The sequence below is a fragment of the Zootoca vivipara genome, chromosome 5 (genome assembly GCF_963506605.1).
Source record: "Zootoca vivipara chromosome 5, rZooViv1.1, whole genome shotgun sequence".
Lineage (NCBI taxonomy): Eukaryota > Metazoa > Chordata > Lepidosauria > Squamata > Lacertidae > Zootoca > Zootoca vivipara.
Window position 1 is genome coordinate 36,529,428 of NC_083280.1, and position 15,756 is coordinate 36,545,183.

The window sequence follows — 15,756 nt, forward strand, 5'->3', positions numbered from 1 at the left end:
GTAAGCCAGCATGCAGGTATGAAAGAGCAGAGGCAGATTACTCCCTTATCAGTTTGGGCAAATCAGAACATGGGTTTGGTTCAAAAAGTCCCCTCTGCGTTCGCCCATTACTTCTGTCTGAATACGTAGCTTGGGAATGTCAGCTCCTCAGCAACTCCTGGCACTTACTGTCCGGTCTTCCAAGTACATGGTTTTAGATAAGAAGTCAATTCCAATTGTAGCCTATATAAAAAAAGAGGAATGGCATAAGAATTAGTAGACAGTCTGGAAGAAAAATAATCACACTGTAACTGGGATACACAGAACCACTTCAAGAGCTCTCAATGACTTGAGCACACCTAGTGGGATTTGTCTACCTTTAAACTCATGCCATGGAATAGACTGCTTCAGAATGTCCCTTCAGTTTCAAATTGTATTGCTGTGTTGCATGGGAGGTCGGCATTCCATGAAAGATGGGCCCAAAGCTTGCATGGGGTTGGCACTGCTAGATGCACCATCTTTCAGATCCCATCTCACATGTGCTGAGTGATGTTCCCCTTGAAGCTGTTCTAGTGGATTGAGGGCTTATCCATGCTTCCTCTTCTCCTGCTGCTTCCCCCCAGGGTAAACCACTTTTTTAAGCACTCAATTGGAGCAAACAGCAATTCAGGTTTTCCTCCAGATTGCCATTTCTTCTGATCTTTTGCTAGAGAGCAGGTTTTCCTTTGGGAAGGAGTGGGGCAAGGGCGGAACTGCTAGAGGCACTGCACAAGCAAAGTGTGGGTGAGCCCTGACAATGGCCCTCTCAGCTCCCTTGCACTGATTTTAAATACCACAACAGTCACAGTGCACAATGTGTTTCTGTACAGCCTTACCACCATTTCTCTGCCGTACAGAGTGCCATTCACAAGCTTCCTCATTTCCTAGGCTTCTGTCTTACTCAAATGTAATAAGCAATGGCACCAATATTTGAACATCCTTTTAAAAAAATTCTTTTGCCACACTGACTGTTCACAGCTCTCCGAGAGTTGACAGAGAGCCAAATAGGCTTTCCCACCATAGATGTTTTTTCGGTATTTTCTCTGTGGTTCCATAGAACTGGAACTCTAGAACACTGGGGTGTCATCCAGGAATGAATGCATAGGCTGAAACAGTGGTGGGGAAATCTGAGACCATCTGGATGTTCTTAGACACCAACTCCCATCAGCTCCAGCTAGGCCAGGGACTGTGCCAGCTTGGAACCAGTTTACTTGAAGAATCGTCTTCCTCTAGATATATTCCCACTCAATCACTTCAGTGTACAGAACTGGTACTTTTACAAATGTCACATAATATCAGTTCTGCCCTTGTAAGGAACCAATCTTTCAGCACAGCAGCACTTACAGTTTGGAATTCCCTGCCTATTGGCATTAGTCAGACACCCTCGTTGTCCTGTTTGTGGCACAGGCTCAAAACTTTTTTGGTTTTGTTTAGCCAAGTCTTTCTAGATTAAGTTGGCATGTATTTTAATGTGTTAATTAATTTCACAGTGTATATTTTCAGTGTATATAATTTTTATTACATTTTGTGTTTTACAATTTAAAGTATATATTTTTGTAAAATATGCAGGGATTTATGATATGTAAAATGAACCATGGAAAGAGAAGAATGGAAGTCCCTGATATCTTAAGGATGTAAAAATGAGCACTTTAAATCAGTGTATATATTTTTCAAACTACTGGTATTATTTATATTTTGACTTTTTAAGGCTAACTTGTTTTTAACCCAGACTTTAATAATTCTAATACACAATAGACAAATGAATAAATACAATTCTATAAAAAACACCTCCCTTTACCTCTGAACTACAATATCATAAGTGGTGAAAGCAGTGTTGTTTTACTGAGAGATATGAGGGACCTCTGAACAGTTATGGCGATTAATGAATAGTCTTACTAACACACTAAGAGATACTTTGCTCTAAAATGTACCCAGCATGGCAAATTGGGTGAAAAATCTCATTGTGGATTTGCATGGTATATAAATGCTAGCCCCTTTTACTACCCAGGTTTACATTGGTTTCCAACCAAGGACGGAAATTCCAGAAGGGCTTATTACAGATGAGCTCCTGTGCCCCATGGCTGCAGAGCTGACCATTGTAATTAAAAGGAGCTGTCTCCAGAGCTCAGCCATTGAAACACTCACAGCTCTGGGAGTTTGGATTTCAAGTCACATCTGCTGCTGGCTTTAGTTGATTAATCAAACAGTATGTGCTGCAGTCTGCTAGGGGGCATCCTCTCTGGAGGGAACTGGCCAATATTTAAGAAGCAATGCAGCACTGGCTCTATAGAGTCTATATAGTTAGCCCTGCGCACTGAGCTGAGTTTGGCTAAGTGCTTGGGAATGCGAAAATAAGAGAATCTATCCATCTTCTACTGTCAAAACCACACTCGGTTATGTGCTGCTGAGCGGTCCAATTCAGACATCTGGGAGCGCCTTCTCAATTACAAGTGTCACGGCAGAAAAAGCAAACAGATGGAATCCAAATTTCTGCACATCTACATATGTACAGCAGCCACAACATCCCATCTTGTTCCACCCCTGTCCTTTGTTGCTGTTGAAAAGCTACATTTTGGCACAGCAAATTAGAGAGGGAAAACAAAGGTGAAACCGCCAATTTCTACCCAGCCGAGGGTGGGGTGAGGGGAACAGCATAAGAAGTTGAGGCCAAAAAGGTTAAATTCCTGCTTCAAATCTATCCCGGGCAAATGGTGGTGAGTGCTTGCCTAGCTCGACTTCGACAAGCTTCCATGGCAACAGTTAGTCTGGTCAGCATGAATACTGGGTAGCTGCACATTCTCCCACCTAAATATTAATGCTTGTCTTATTTACATTCTAATAGAGGACAAAAACTTGACTTTGGTGCCTGATAATATGAGCGGTGAGCAGCGTAGCAGTTAGACCTTGATATATAAGAGGAGGGTCTAGATCGGTGTCTAGAGCACCCATATTATCAGGGCTTGATAATATGGGCACATTAGGCACCAATCTAGATCTTCCCCTTATATAAAAGATCTAACTGCCATACTGTTCACCCTGCTGCCGATTGAGAGATTGCCTCCTCAAAGGACGATCTCTGACAAGATGGCAACAGCAGGTTTGGGATATGGCTCTTTCTGAGCATCTAACACAACACAGAAGGCCAAGCAAAAAACACCCAATCATTTTGAGAAAGTATGGTCCCTATATATCAGCTATGTAAACAGAAGTGATGTGAAGGCTTACTCACAAGAGGCTGTCATGGATAGTTGAAGCCTTGGCGATGGAGTCACTGATTCAGTTATTCCACCTTGTCCTCAATCAATTTGTTTTCTTATATGTGACCGATATAAGCATATTAACACTTTACAGGATTTTGCTGGAACTGATCAATGCTATTTTACTATAAAATCAATAAAATATATCACAAACCTTTAGTGAAAACCAAACAGAATGAAGAGAGAAGGACCACGTGACAAGTGTATAAACAGCAGAAGGAAGATACCCTCCTTGAAACTTAAGATGGTCCCTAACGCAGCCTTCCTCAGCCTGATACTTTACAAATATTTTACACTACAGTCCCCATCACCCAACTATTGTCCATGCTGGCTAGGGCTGAAAGGAGCTGTGATCCAAAACACCTGGAGTATGCTATACTGGGGAAGCTACCCTAATCTCCTGTTCTGAAGCCAGATTCTATCAGAGCCTTGGGAGATGCAGGAGAGTTGGAATCTATGAATCTGTGGGTGCGTTGTACTGAATTTGGATTCTTGGGGATCCCAGCTTTACTTATAATCAATCCATTTCCCTGGGAATGCTCTGAGAGTGCTCGGATGATGGAGAAAATGCTCTCCGGTAGAAGCACAGAGGGCCTGCGATTCCAGAGAGCAAGGAAAGGGCTTCGGGGGTCCTTGTATTGATTTGTTTCACCACTGTCTGAAGGGGGATTGAGTGGGATTTAAGAAAGAAAGATGTGTGGAAGCCAGGAAGCCAATTAAACCCAGTATCCTGCCCCATGCAACTCCCATCAGAAAAGCAAATAACCTTTTGAATTTCAAGACCCCTGAAGCTCAGTGGTAGCAGACACTTGAAAAGAGGCGAAGAGAAACACAACAACAAAAGGGCTGTGGAAGGCCAGTGGGAGATGGATAAGAATGAAACTAAATCATTTCTCTGCACTGCTGAAGTGGAAAGAGGATGGGAGGAATAGAGGCCGCTAGACAATGTTTGCTAGCCATCACTTCAGTACAGCAGGTTAAAGGCAGCTGTGGGGAACAGGATTTGACTGGCAGGACAGATCACAATCTTCTCTACCACTTTAGGCCACTTTGACAGGTGGGTAGGGCTGCCTACTTGCCAGTCACCTGACATCATTTTGACACCTGGTGATAATTTCAAAGGGGCTTGCTATCAGTGCCAATCAGCTGATTGGTGCTGACAGCAAGCCTGGCTTTGTCCCTTTTCCTCTGCACACTGGTCTGCAGAGGGAACGTGTCAGTTTGAAGGTGTATTTTAAATCCAAAACCATGCCTGCAAATGGATGACTTAAAAGTGGTGAGCTATCAGTGCCAATCAGCTGACTGGCACTGACAATGAGTCCTGCTTGCCAAGGAACAATTGAGATTGTATCTTAAGCTCCAGACTGTTCCTCTGAAATAGTGTCTTACCTGCCCCACACCTGATGTCACATATGTCATCAGATGTGAGGCAGGTGGGTGTAGGTCATAGGAGGGGTGTTCCCAGCTACCCCATCCTTTGCCCTTGGAAACCTTATAAGAAGCTGCTGCAGGAGAGGGACTGGGAGGGGTGTTTCTAGGACTAAGATCAGGCATCCCCAAACTGCGGCCCTCCAGATGTTTTGGCCTACAACTCCCATGATCCCTAGCTAAGAGGACCAGTGGTCAGGGATGATGGGAATTGTAGTCCAAAACATCTGGAGGGCTGATGTTTGGGGATGCCTGACTAAGATGAAACTTTAAAGCTTCCTTATTATTTTTGCTATTGGATGCTGCATGTTGTTTAAGTAATCTTGTTATATTTATAGTATTGAAATGTGGGTTTTTAATATGTTATATATTTGTTTTGTTGTGTTATTATGAAATTGTTTTTGTAGTGTTTGTTTGAAATGCATCCCTATTCCTTTGTTGTAAGCTGCTTTGAGCATTTTTTTTGGGGGGGGGAGTGGCATACAAATAAAGTGAATGAATGAATTGGTTGGGGAAAATTTGGCCTGTGGGCTGGAGGTTCCCCACCTGAAGGAAATACACGTCAGAAGAGCAAACATAGGGCTCTTTATATGAAAATATTCAAAATCTGAAACCAGAACATCCAGGTTCTGCATAGTGGAGAAATTAGGCAATTTAGTATACATTTTTTCATTTACAATAAGTAATTTCCTTCTGCTGATGAGGGAGATGGGACATGGTTCAGCCACTGAAGGTCCACCCCATCTTGGCCTCTTTTGTCTTCAGGAGACTTCACCAGGCATCACCCGCACATGCTAAGATTATTTTTGCAATCTTAAAGGCTTAGCCTCCCCACCCCCCTTTTAGAATAAAACTTTGGATTTCCCAGTTGCTGAACTGTAGTCCTAATACCAGCTCAGAGTCAGCTAGCAGGGAAGGAGCTGGCCAATGCACAGACATCTAGAGCTCATCTCAGCATCTCTCTGCAAAACTTAGAATTCAAAGGCACCAAATGAAGCATCTTGTCCAACTCCCTATCCTAGAACAAGGCATCCTGTCTCTAAAGCAGGCATAAGCAACCTTGGCTCTCCAGATGTTCTGAAACTACAACTCCCAAGATCCCTAGCTAACAGGGCCAGTGGTGAGGGATCATGAGAGTTGTAGTTCCAAAACATCTGGAGAGCCAAGGTTGCCTATGCCTGCTCTAAAGCTACCTCACTGTTGAAAAACATCCTGGAATTGGGGAGAGATTATGAGTCTTACTAGTTTATAGTGCAGCCCTAACCAGCTCTATTCAGATGTGAGTCCTACTGAATTTAATGGGACCGATTCTCAGGTTAGACTGCAGCCTTAAGGAGCTAACACATAGTGAGATTTCACTGTAACACAGTGGTTAAGGGCAAAGGCTATGAGCCAAAAAGCTTTTAGTGTCTATCTAATGCATTTACTCATTTATATGCTCATATGCCAGGGCTCACATGTATGCCAGATGCTGGAGATTAACAGCAGGGAATGGCTATTGTCAACTGGCTCTGCTTATGAGCATCCTAGAGGCATTTGTCTGGCCACCATTGCTGGTACACACATGCTGCATTAGTCAGACTAGCACGACAATTCGTGTGTGAAATCCCTGCCAGATGAGATCAGCGTCAAAATGAGCCTAAGCTGGAACTGTTTCAAGACCCCGTTCAAGAGTTCTTTTTGCACTAACCTTCCTTAAGCAACAGGAACAGGCATTTTCAAACACAAGTCATCAAGCGACTCCTGCTTTGATTAGTTTGCGATGCAAAAATGTCAGGCCGATATCCAGGGCCGTCTTAAGTATATTTAGCACCGTGGTGCGACGGATCCTACCGGCGCCCCCGCCCTGCCCCGTTTCCCAGCGCGGCGGGTGGGCGGGTGCAGCAGACAGCGCACCTGGCGGGCGGGTGCAGCTCCGTGGCGCCCCCCCTGGCGGGCAGGCGCCCTGGCACCCTGCACCACCCAGCCTGGCCGTAGGGCCGGCCCTGCCGATATTGGACAGGAAACTCATTCAACATTGCAAATGGCCCATCTCTCCTTTCCCTTCTACATTTAAACGATAATTAATATAATAATGCCTTGCCCTTCAAGGCCAAACCATATCAAGATGTCTTACAAAATAGACATCCAATGCAATGCTCAGATTTAAAACATGGGCAAAATATGGTCCTCTGCTGGCATTCTGAATTAAATAGTAAATATGTGAGGGATGGTGGTGTGGAGATTCATGCACTAGTTTTTCTGCAATTCAGATATAAACTGCAATAGTCATTCCTTTTTCCCAATCAACACTGGGAACTGCAGTTTGTTGGGGTGGGCTAGGGCTCTCTAATGTAGAAAGCACTGGGTCTCCTGATACCAGCATTGCTGGGAGGGATATGGGGAGGTCCCCAAATTTCAGTTTTCCAAATGAAACTAGCAACTAAAGGCGAGGCGGCAATGCAAAGAAACTGGGCAGGGACCTAAAGTTTGGACACAGAGCAGACCCTCCCTGCTGTGCTGAGTGTGCAAATGAGAACCCAAAGTAGGTTGCTGCTTCTCTCTTTCCCTGGTCAGGAGACGGAAGGAGCATGAATGAAAAGGTGGAGAAAGATCTTAGGGATTTTTTTAAGTGAAGAAAGGCTTGCCTGTAGGAATTCGGGACTCTTAAGTGACAAAGTGAGAAGTTGTGATGGATTAAGGGCTTTGTGATGATGCCGGCATTTTCGGGGCACTTGGAGACTACCTACATTATCAATGTCTGAACTGACCTGAGGCAGCCAAAAAATGAAATAACAGAAAAATAGCACATTTAATTGGGAGATTAGATATTTCAGGTTGTGTCTACTTTGTTAGATTTTAGGCATACTCCTTCCTTGGATCCTACCACTTGCTAGCCTGACAGACACCAAGCACACATAGCATGAAATAAAAGCTCTTCCTCTCCAAATAAGTGCGCCAAATACACTGGGCATGGGAAATATCATACTTTTGCAAAGTTATTTGCTGGTCACCAGTAGCAACCAGGCAAGAAGGAGCTTTCGGAAAGGTGGAAGAGAATTCTTGAGAGCAAAGATATTGCTTTTTCTGTTTTGTAGGACCCAAGAAGGCTATCGTGGAAATTGCAGCAGTCTTTAAAGAGAGAATATGTATCGTGTGCTCATGCAGTGCCGCTCCTGTGATGCATTTTAAATTGCTTGTCAAGAGGTGAATGGGGTGTTTGTTTACCTCACTAAATTGCAACACTGACTGAGTCAAGGTGGCTCTTTAAACCCAATGCAGGAGAGGAAATAATTGCTGAAGGCCATCACCTTTTAGCCTGAATGGAATGTGTTCTGTTTCAAACCGTAAGCGTGCTGCTGCAGGAATGGCATCCTTCTGGGAGGTGATGAACGTGCTCCCCAACCCAGAGATGAAGAAAAACAACACTCAGGGGGGAAATGGAAGTGAAGTGGGCAATTAAAGCAGCTTTCCCAGCTTCTCTGAGTGACTGTCCTCCCTTCTAAGTCAGTGACAGCACCAGAAAAAAGAGAGAAAACTCTGTTAGAGATTCCTATTCTCCCATGTTAGAAATGTTAGAATATGGGGCAGAAGCGGTAATATTATAACCAGGAAACCTAATGCAACAATCTCCTTGTCTGAATGCACCCTTAGTTTCCCACAATGCTCCTGGCCTAGTGCCACACTGGGATGTTGTGAGAAACTGACAGGGTGGCAAGACCCAGTTGCCCAGATCTACTTGGAGTACTGCTGCTGCTGCCACTATAACCAGGTAAGCCCACCAGGAGCTACTGACAGAACAGGAGGCCCACTGCCCAGAGCCACCTCGAACCAGCACTGCCAGGAGAACAAGCAAGGATTAAGGAGGTCTTTCAGAACCCAAAAACTGCCCTTTGGTGCTACATAAGAAGTCTGAAGAAAAACTCACTTTCCACTGCAGCAAGAAAATTGCAAGAGCCCGATAGGTAAAACAAAAAAAGCACTAACTTGGAAGCACAACATCATCTCCTGGCATGCAAAGCATTTACAGATCTGCAAGGATTGTAAATTCCTTAGTTCACACCCATGAAAAAGGCCTAAAATGAGGGTTGAAATAATGTGAGGCATAAAAATATAATACTGTAAACTGGTCATTCCAGGGAACCTGTAGGAGCTGGCAGGATGAGGCTCTCCACCAGGCGATACTCAGTACCTCACCACACTGCAATTCCTGGAATTATTTGGCTGAGGGTATTGTATTGAAATTGGTACAAGGCCTAATCTCAAGTCTGTGCTGTAAATAGGGCAGTCCCGAGGGATCGTGGTGAAGAGGTGTACCTCAGCACCCTCACACTGCATGGGGTTCTGGTCACACCCCTCATGTTGTGCATTGTTTCATTAGCAGCCTTCAAAATATTGCCAGAAATTATTGCTGCACTTGTTTATGCCAGCCTTGGTAGCAACATAGTCAACCAATTGCTTCACAGTGTGTCCAAGGTCCCATTTTTCCCCAATATGGGCTAACATTTTACTGCTCCACAGTTCAATAATGATTGGACAGTTTAAGGGTGGCACAATAGAATGTCAACCCACAATAAGTAAATTAGGATTCAGGTGCACAGTGGAAGCACCTGGGTGAATCATTTAAGTTTTTTAAACATGAAATTAATCCGCATTTATTTCCGGGAATCATACCCAGCAGAGTGCAAAAAGAAAGCATATTAACAGTTGCAAAACTGATACAGTAATGGATAACTGCTGAACAACGGCATGAGCAGATGAAACAATCAGATTGATGGAAGAATTATTTGCCGGCAGCCAAGAAACATAATTTTGAATCACCCTGAGGAAAAGCAAAGCTTATTGCAGACTGAGGAGCTCAAATTCTCATCTATACAGAGCAACGGGGGCACCTTTGCAGTTCCACACCCTTGAAGATGGCCGAGCAAGAAACCAGCCTTTTGTGTAACATACAATAGCTTCATGGGTTGCATCATCCAAAGGGAGAGCTCACTTGTTCGGTGTGTATTTTCCTGTTCCAGTGAACAGATGCAGCCGGCAAGACAGATGCTGCTGTCCTTGCCATGGATAATCATCCCATTTGGGGACTCATCCTGGGAGAATGGCCTCTCCTTTGCAACAGGGAGCAAGATATTTTTTTTAAGAGTACAGTATTGTTTCCATTTGAACAAATACTGCATTGGTCAGCAAACAGACCAATTCAAATGTTTTGCAAGTGTGTAGACTCAGTGGATCGTGAGTGACTGGGATCAGCAGGTCACACCCCCAAGCAAATACATTTCTCAGAGTTCTACCAGGGCTTTCTATCCTCTGTCATATTGTGTCAAGCACCAGAAAGGAGGCAGCCGGGGGGTGGGGTGGGTGGGCAGAGGAAACGGCCACCCTTCTCTCTCCATACGGTTTCTTGCTACTGCTGTTATGCTGGCACTGCCCATGCCAGCCACATAAGCGGGTTTTAAAAGAAAGGCAAGAGACGACGAGGTCAGATTCAGATGAGCTCAGAAATGACTGAGTCCATTTCCTGACGTTTGGGAGAAATGTTTTGGCTTATTTCAGAGCCAATCCAACTGAAGCCATGATTTTTTGGGGGGGGGGCTACGTGCCTTTCTGGGGTTGTGGCAAGGTTAAACCATCAGAAGAAAGCACAGGGAAGTTGAGGCTACATCTACGCTGATAGGTGCAGGGGATGAAAAGCTGAACAATGCTCAGATTTAAATTCTGCTACACCTCTTCTGCTAATTTGTCAAAAGGAAAAAGAGGGGAGCATTATTGTTTTTTTGCAGCCTTGATCATGCAACATGGCTATCCAAAACGTTGGGAAACTTTAGTTTTTTACCATGCTTCATGCAGTTGGAATGCCTCATAGGCGGTGAAACTCACCTGGTATGTGTTGTCAAAGCTGTCATACATAAACCTTGTGATCAGCGATGTCTTCCCAACTGGAGAGGGGCAGGGGAGGAAACACACAAAAGCCACAGAGATGCAATTAAAATAATGGATGCTGTGACCACCAATAATACAAGAGTCCTCATCCAATCACAGGGTGGACATTCTTTGGGGCACTCAAGGCCCAGGTGGATGTGACAGCGAAGAAGCAGAGATACAAAAGAACTTCTACAAACAGAAATCTGGTGGTGGTAAGAGACTGGGAACTGTGCCGCAGACTTAGCCTTTTAAGTTTGCTTTTTTCATATTTTTTAAAAACTTTTTGTTAAGTAGCCATGTGAATCTGTTGAATGGTAGAGTACAAACTCCTTAAATTGACATAAAATTATTGCTTCTTGTATTGCCTGGGGTTGGACTGGGTGACCTTTGGGGTACCTTCTAACTTCACTCCATGTGCTGTTCATTCCACCCTTCTAAAACCATATAAATGCGTCCATGTGCTTCCTATCAAAGCAAAAAGCAGCAGGTTGGGGGGGGAGGGGTCATCAGGGAAAGTGGTTCAGGGGGAAAGGGTTAGCTCTTTTCTCTCATGGTCTATGATTCTATGAGTCTTGAACTGTCCAATGTTCAGCTTCATTGAATGTCTACAAGTTACTGGCCACCTATATCAGGGTTGGGCAGAAGCTAGACTGCAATCTGCTAGTAGATCTCTGGGTGTTTCAAAGCAGATCAGAAGGGACTTCTGATTTCCAGTTGAGTAACAAGGGCAACAGGGACGCGGGTGGTGCTGTGGTCTAAACCACAGAGCCTAGGGCTTGCCAATCGGAAGGTCGGCGGTTTGAATCCCCACGCCGGGGCGAGCTCCTGCTGTTTGGCCCCAGCTCCTGCCCACCTAGCAGTTCGAAAGCACGTCAAATGCAAGTAGATAAATAGGTACCACTCTGGCGGGAAGGTAAGTGGTGTTTCCGTGCGCTGCTCTGGTTCGCCAGAAGCGGCTTAAGTCATGCTGGCCACATGACCCAGAAGCTGTCTGCGGACAAATGCCGGCTCCCTCGGCCTAAAGAGCAAGATGAGCGCTGCAACCCCAGAGCCATCTGCGACTGGACCTAATGGTCAGGGGTACCTTTACCTTTAACAAGGGGAACAAAACCAAAAACTCCCCCCTCCTTTTAAATCAAACTGCAGAAATGAAGAAAGCTGGGACTCGAGGCAGCTGTGGATTTGTGTGTAGAAAGACTAAGCTCCACTCAAAACAACCTCCTGGGCTCAGAATTATTTAATTCTAAATGTTTGTCTTTTCCACCTTTGGGTTGAATTAAAAACCAAGTAGATCTCACAAGCTGTAAATCTGCCCAGTGCTGACCCCCCTGGGAAGTGTGCATGCAAACCTGTTCTATGAAAGGCCACTGTGACATTGCATGCAGAGCTTCAGGGGCTGGATGTGGAAGTTATACATTTCTTACACAACATATGGTATTTTTGTATTTTTCAGGAGATGATGGATTGAAGCCAGGCAATTCAAGTAAGAAACCCAAACTATGAGAACTCACTAGAACAGATGCCTTGAAGAGACTCACGGGACCTCCTCTTCTCTTGCCACACTTCCATACCTAGGTATCTCCACAGAAAACACTTCTCCGTATACCCAAACAAAACCCCAGCTGATTTCCTGATTACAAAATGCACATTAAAAAGAGAAACATTTAAAGGAAACCTAGTTTAAGGCCCATCCCCCTGCCCCGAGGGCACATTTGTTAATTAAGAAACTTTACAATGCCATTCATCGGGAGTCTTAATTAAGTATGCTAATTCCCTCCATGGTGTGCCTTCTGAAGAGATGGGATCAGTCTTTAGGTTTAATGAGCACCCCGGTGTTCAGCTCACACCAGAAGGAGTGTGAGGGTCTTTAGTATAATTTTCTCTCACTCCCACCCCTATCAGAATCCCAGCTGAAAGAAAGGGGTGGAGAGAGACCATATTTCACCTCAGAGCTGCTCTCTGTGGCTCAAAGCCAGCCAGCTTAACACCTTAGCATTCCTCCTACATCCAATGAAGGAGGTAATTTGCCTCTGAATACCAGTTGCTGGGAATTACAAGTTTTGCATTCAGGTCCTCCTTGTGGGCTTCTGAGGCATCTGGTAGGCTACTGTGAGAATTGGATGCTGGACTAGATGGGCCTTTGGCATGAGCCAACAGTAGAACATAACCATTGCGGGCTAGTAACTCATGCATGCAAAAGGCTGGACTGGATGAATCCCAAGCCGGAATTAAGATTGCCGGAAGAAATATCAACAACCTCAGATATGCTGATGACAAAACCTTGATGGCAGAAAGTGAGGAGGAATTAAAGAACCTTTTAATGAGGGTGAAAGAGGAGAGCGCAAAATATGGTCTGAAGCTCAACATCAAAAAAACCAAGATCATGGCCACTGGTCCCATCACCTCCTGGCAAATAGAAGGGGAAGAAATGGAGGGAGGGAGAGATTTTACTTTCTTGGGTTCCATGATCACTGCAGATGGTGACAGCAGTCACGAAATTAAAAGACGCCTGCTTCTTGGGAGAAAAGCAATGACAAACCTAGACAGCATCTTAAAAGGCAGAGACATCACCTTGCCGACAAAGGTCCGTATAGTTAAAGCTATGGTTTTCCCAGTAGTGATGTATGGAAGTGAGAGCTGGACCATAAAGAAGGCTGATCACCGAATAATTGGTGCTTTTGAATTATGGTGCTGGAGGAGACTCTTGAGAGTCCCATGGACTGCAAGAAGATCAAATCTATCCATTCTGAAGGAAATCAGCCCTGAGTGCTCACTGGAAGGACAGATCCTGAAGCTGAGACTCAAATACTTTGGCCACCTCATGAGAAGAGAAGACTCCCTGGAAAAGACCCTGATGTTGGGAAAGATTGAGGGCACAAGGAGAAGGGGACGACAGAGGATGAGATGGTTGGACAGTGTTCTCGAAGCTATGAACATGAGTCTGACCAAACTGCGGGAGGCAGTGGAAGACTGGCGTGCTCTGGTCCATGGGGTCACGAAGAGTCGGACACGACTAAACGACTAAACAACACAACTCATGCATTTCACCATGGAAAAGCTACCCTAACTTTGGAAGATACAGAAGACATGCAAAAATAAGAAGCCAAAGTCTCTCCCTTCCTCACAATGCTGAAGGATACAATATCTACAGACACTCTCAGTACGCAGCATCACTTGTTGCTGGCATCCATCTGTCTTGGGAGACAATGGAGGGCTAAAGTCAAGCTGCTGAAAGGTCGCAGCACCTGCTGTGGTTGTAGAGGCCAATATGGGAGAGAAATATTTTGTTGCAGTTGGGGCAGATGAAGGCATATGGCTGTGCATCAACAAACATTTAAAAAGACACTAGTCATATAATTCATTTCTGATATTCAGGAAGAGAGTGTCCACACTGATGTAGCCAAAATGGCAGCACCAACACATGGGAAGGAGGTAGTGTTTCTTAGGCCCCTTCCACACCATACATTTAAAGCAGTATCACACCACTTTAAACAGTTGTGGCTTCCCCCAAAGCATGTGTAGTGTAAATGGGGCCTTATAAATAATTAAGAAAAGAACCTCCCCCTCCCCCCAAAACAGCCCATTGAGAACAGAGTGTGGTCGCTGGACACAGAATGCTGATTGGCTGTTGTAGGGGGGCAAAAAATCAGGTGGGAGGGGGGCATGATGCTGTGGCTGGAGGAGGAGGAAGAGGCACAGATATAAAAAGGATTGAAAGAACCATCTCATTGCTTGGATGAGCCATTTCTCACTTCATGCTGAGAAGCTATTTTAAAACGTCACCAGGTATGGGAGCTGCCACAAAAACAGAGAAGTCCATGATTCTAATGTGCCTGGATTGGGCACCAGTTTGTCCACCCTGCCCTCCAAAACCTCTAAAGGTAGCAGAAAAAAGAGTTCCTGCTTTGCAAGCAAAAATTCATTTGCCAACCACTGGAAAAAGCAGAAAGCTGCCTGGGTGTATCTGGGGATGTTTGGAAACTCATAAACCCAAGCCCAAGAGCAATTTCTCTATACTAACCTAACTTGGCTAATGGTAGGGTCAACCCATTTTAACAGCAATATCATACAACTACTGGTGCCTACAGTCAAACTCAAATTTCATGCTGGATCTATATCAGCATCTATACCAGGCATCCCCAAACTGCGGCCCTCCAGATGTTTTGGCCTACAACTCCCATGATCCCTAGCTAACAGGACCAGTGGTCGGGGAAGATGGGAATTGTAGTCCAAAACATCTGGAGGGCCGAAGTTTGGGGATGCCTGATCTATACTCATGGAGGATTGATTATTTAGAACTTCTACATATCATGTCTTCAGTACTTGCATGATTTCCAGTTCAGGTTACTTCCACACTAGCATTTATTCTGGAATAGCCATGGTTTATTCATCCTCTTTTTTCCCAAGCCATTTTGATGACATAATCATCCAGTTGTTGTTTTCCTGCATTTTCCCTGTAGTTCTTCCATTTCCCCCAAGACTGCATACATACAATTTTTGGCAGCAGCAAGAACACATGCAAGAACATAAATCATAATGAATGCAAATTAGTTTCTTTTGTAATTTGGCTTGCAAACTCAGTTCAGATCCCACAGTAGCAATCCATATCAACTAACTAACTGTACATGCACTCCTTTTAGGGGTTTAGAGTAACTGCAGTTTGCCAGGATGACCAAATTGAGCAAACTATGGTTAATATTAACCAAGAATTGCCTTCAAAGCACCATCTGAAACCATGCTTCAAAGTATGTTTGCAAACCATGTTTCAGAGGCAATTCCATGTTAATGATCACCATAGTTTGCTTGATTCATGTAGACATCCTAGTACATTTGACCCCAAATCATGGAAGAGAAAACTGGGATTCAAAGGGAGGATGCAAGAAAGAACAAGCATATGAGCCTATTGCGTATTACAAATTCTCCAAACAATTGAGTGAATTTAAATGTACACAAATGTGTCGTGTAATAAAACTAACACTAGTCAGCATCAAAACGTAAGTATCTGAATATTTGTGTTCTTAAATAGTTTTGTTTTGCACTGTACATTCCTTTTTTCTAATTCTGTGTTTATATTCCCATTCTGCTGTGAAGGAGTTAGACCTTGAATGACTAATGTTGGTGCATTTGCACAAGAGTTAATGGAAAGGTT

General features: G+C 44.3%; 1 protein-coding gene across 1 annotated transcript in view; it reads right to left on the reverse strand.

The window, feature by feature from the left end:
• Window positions 1-15,756, reverse strand: part of RAB6B (RAB6B, member RAS oncogene family) — a 55,190-nt gene that overhangs the window by 14,313 nt on the left and 25,121 nt on the right. The window contains exons 2-3 of the mRNA XM_035134088.2: window positions 10,563-10,621; window positions 169-222 (exon numbers count right to left, since the gene is read on the reverse strand). Of these exons, the coding sequence (XP_034989979.1) occupies window positions 169-222; window positions 10,563-10,621 (113 nt within the window). The remainder of the gene's footprint in view (window positions 1-168; window positions 223-10,562; window positions 10,622-15,756) is intronic.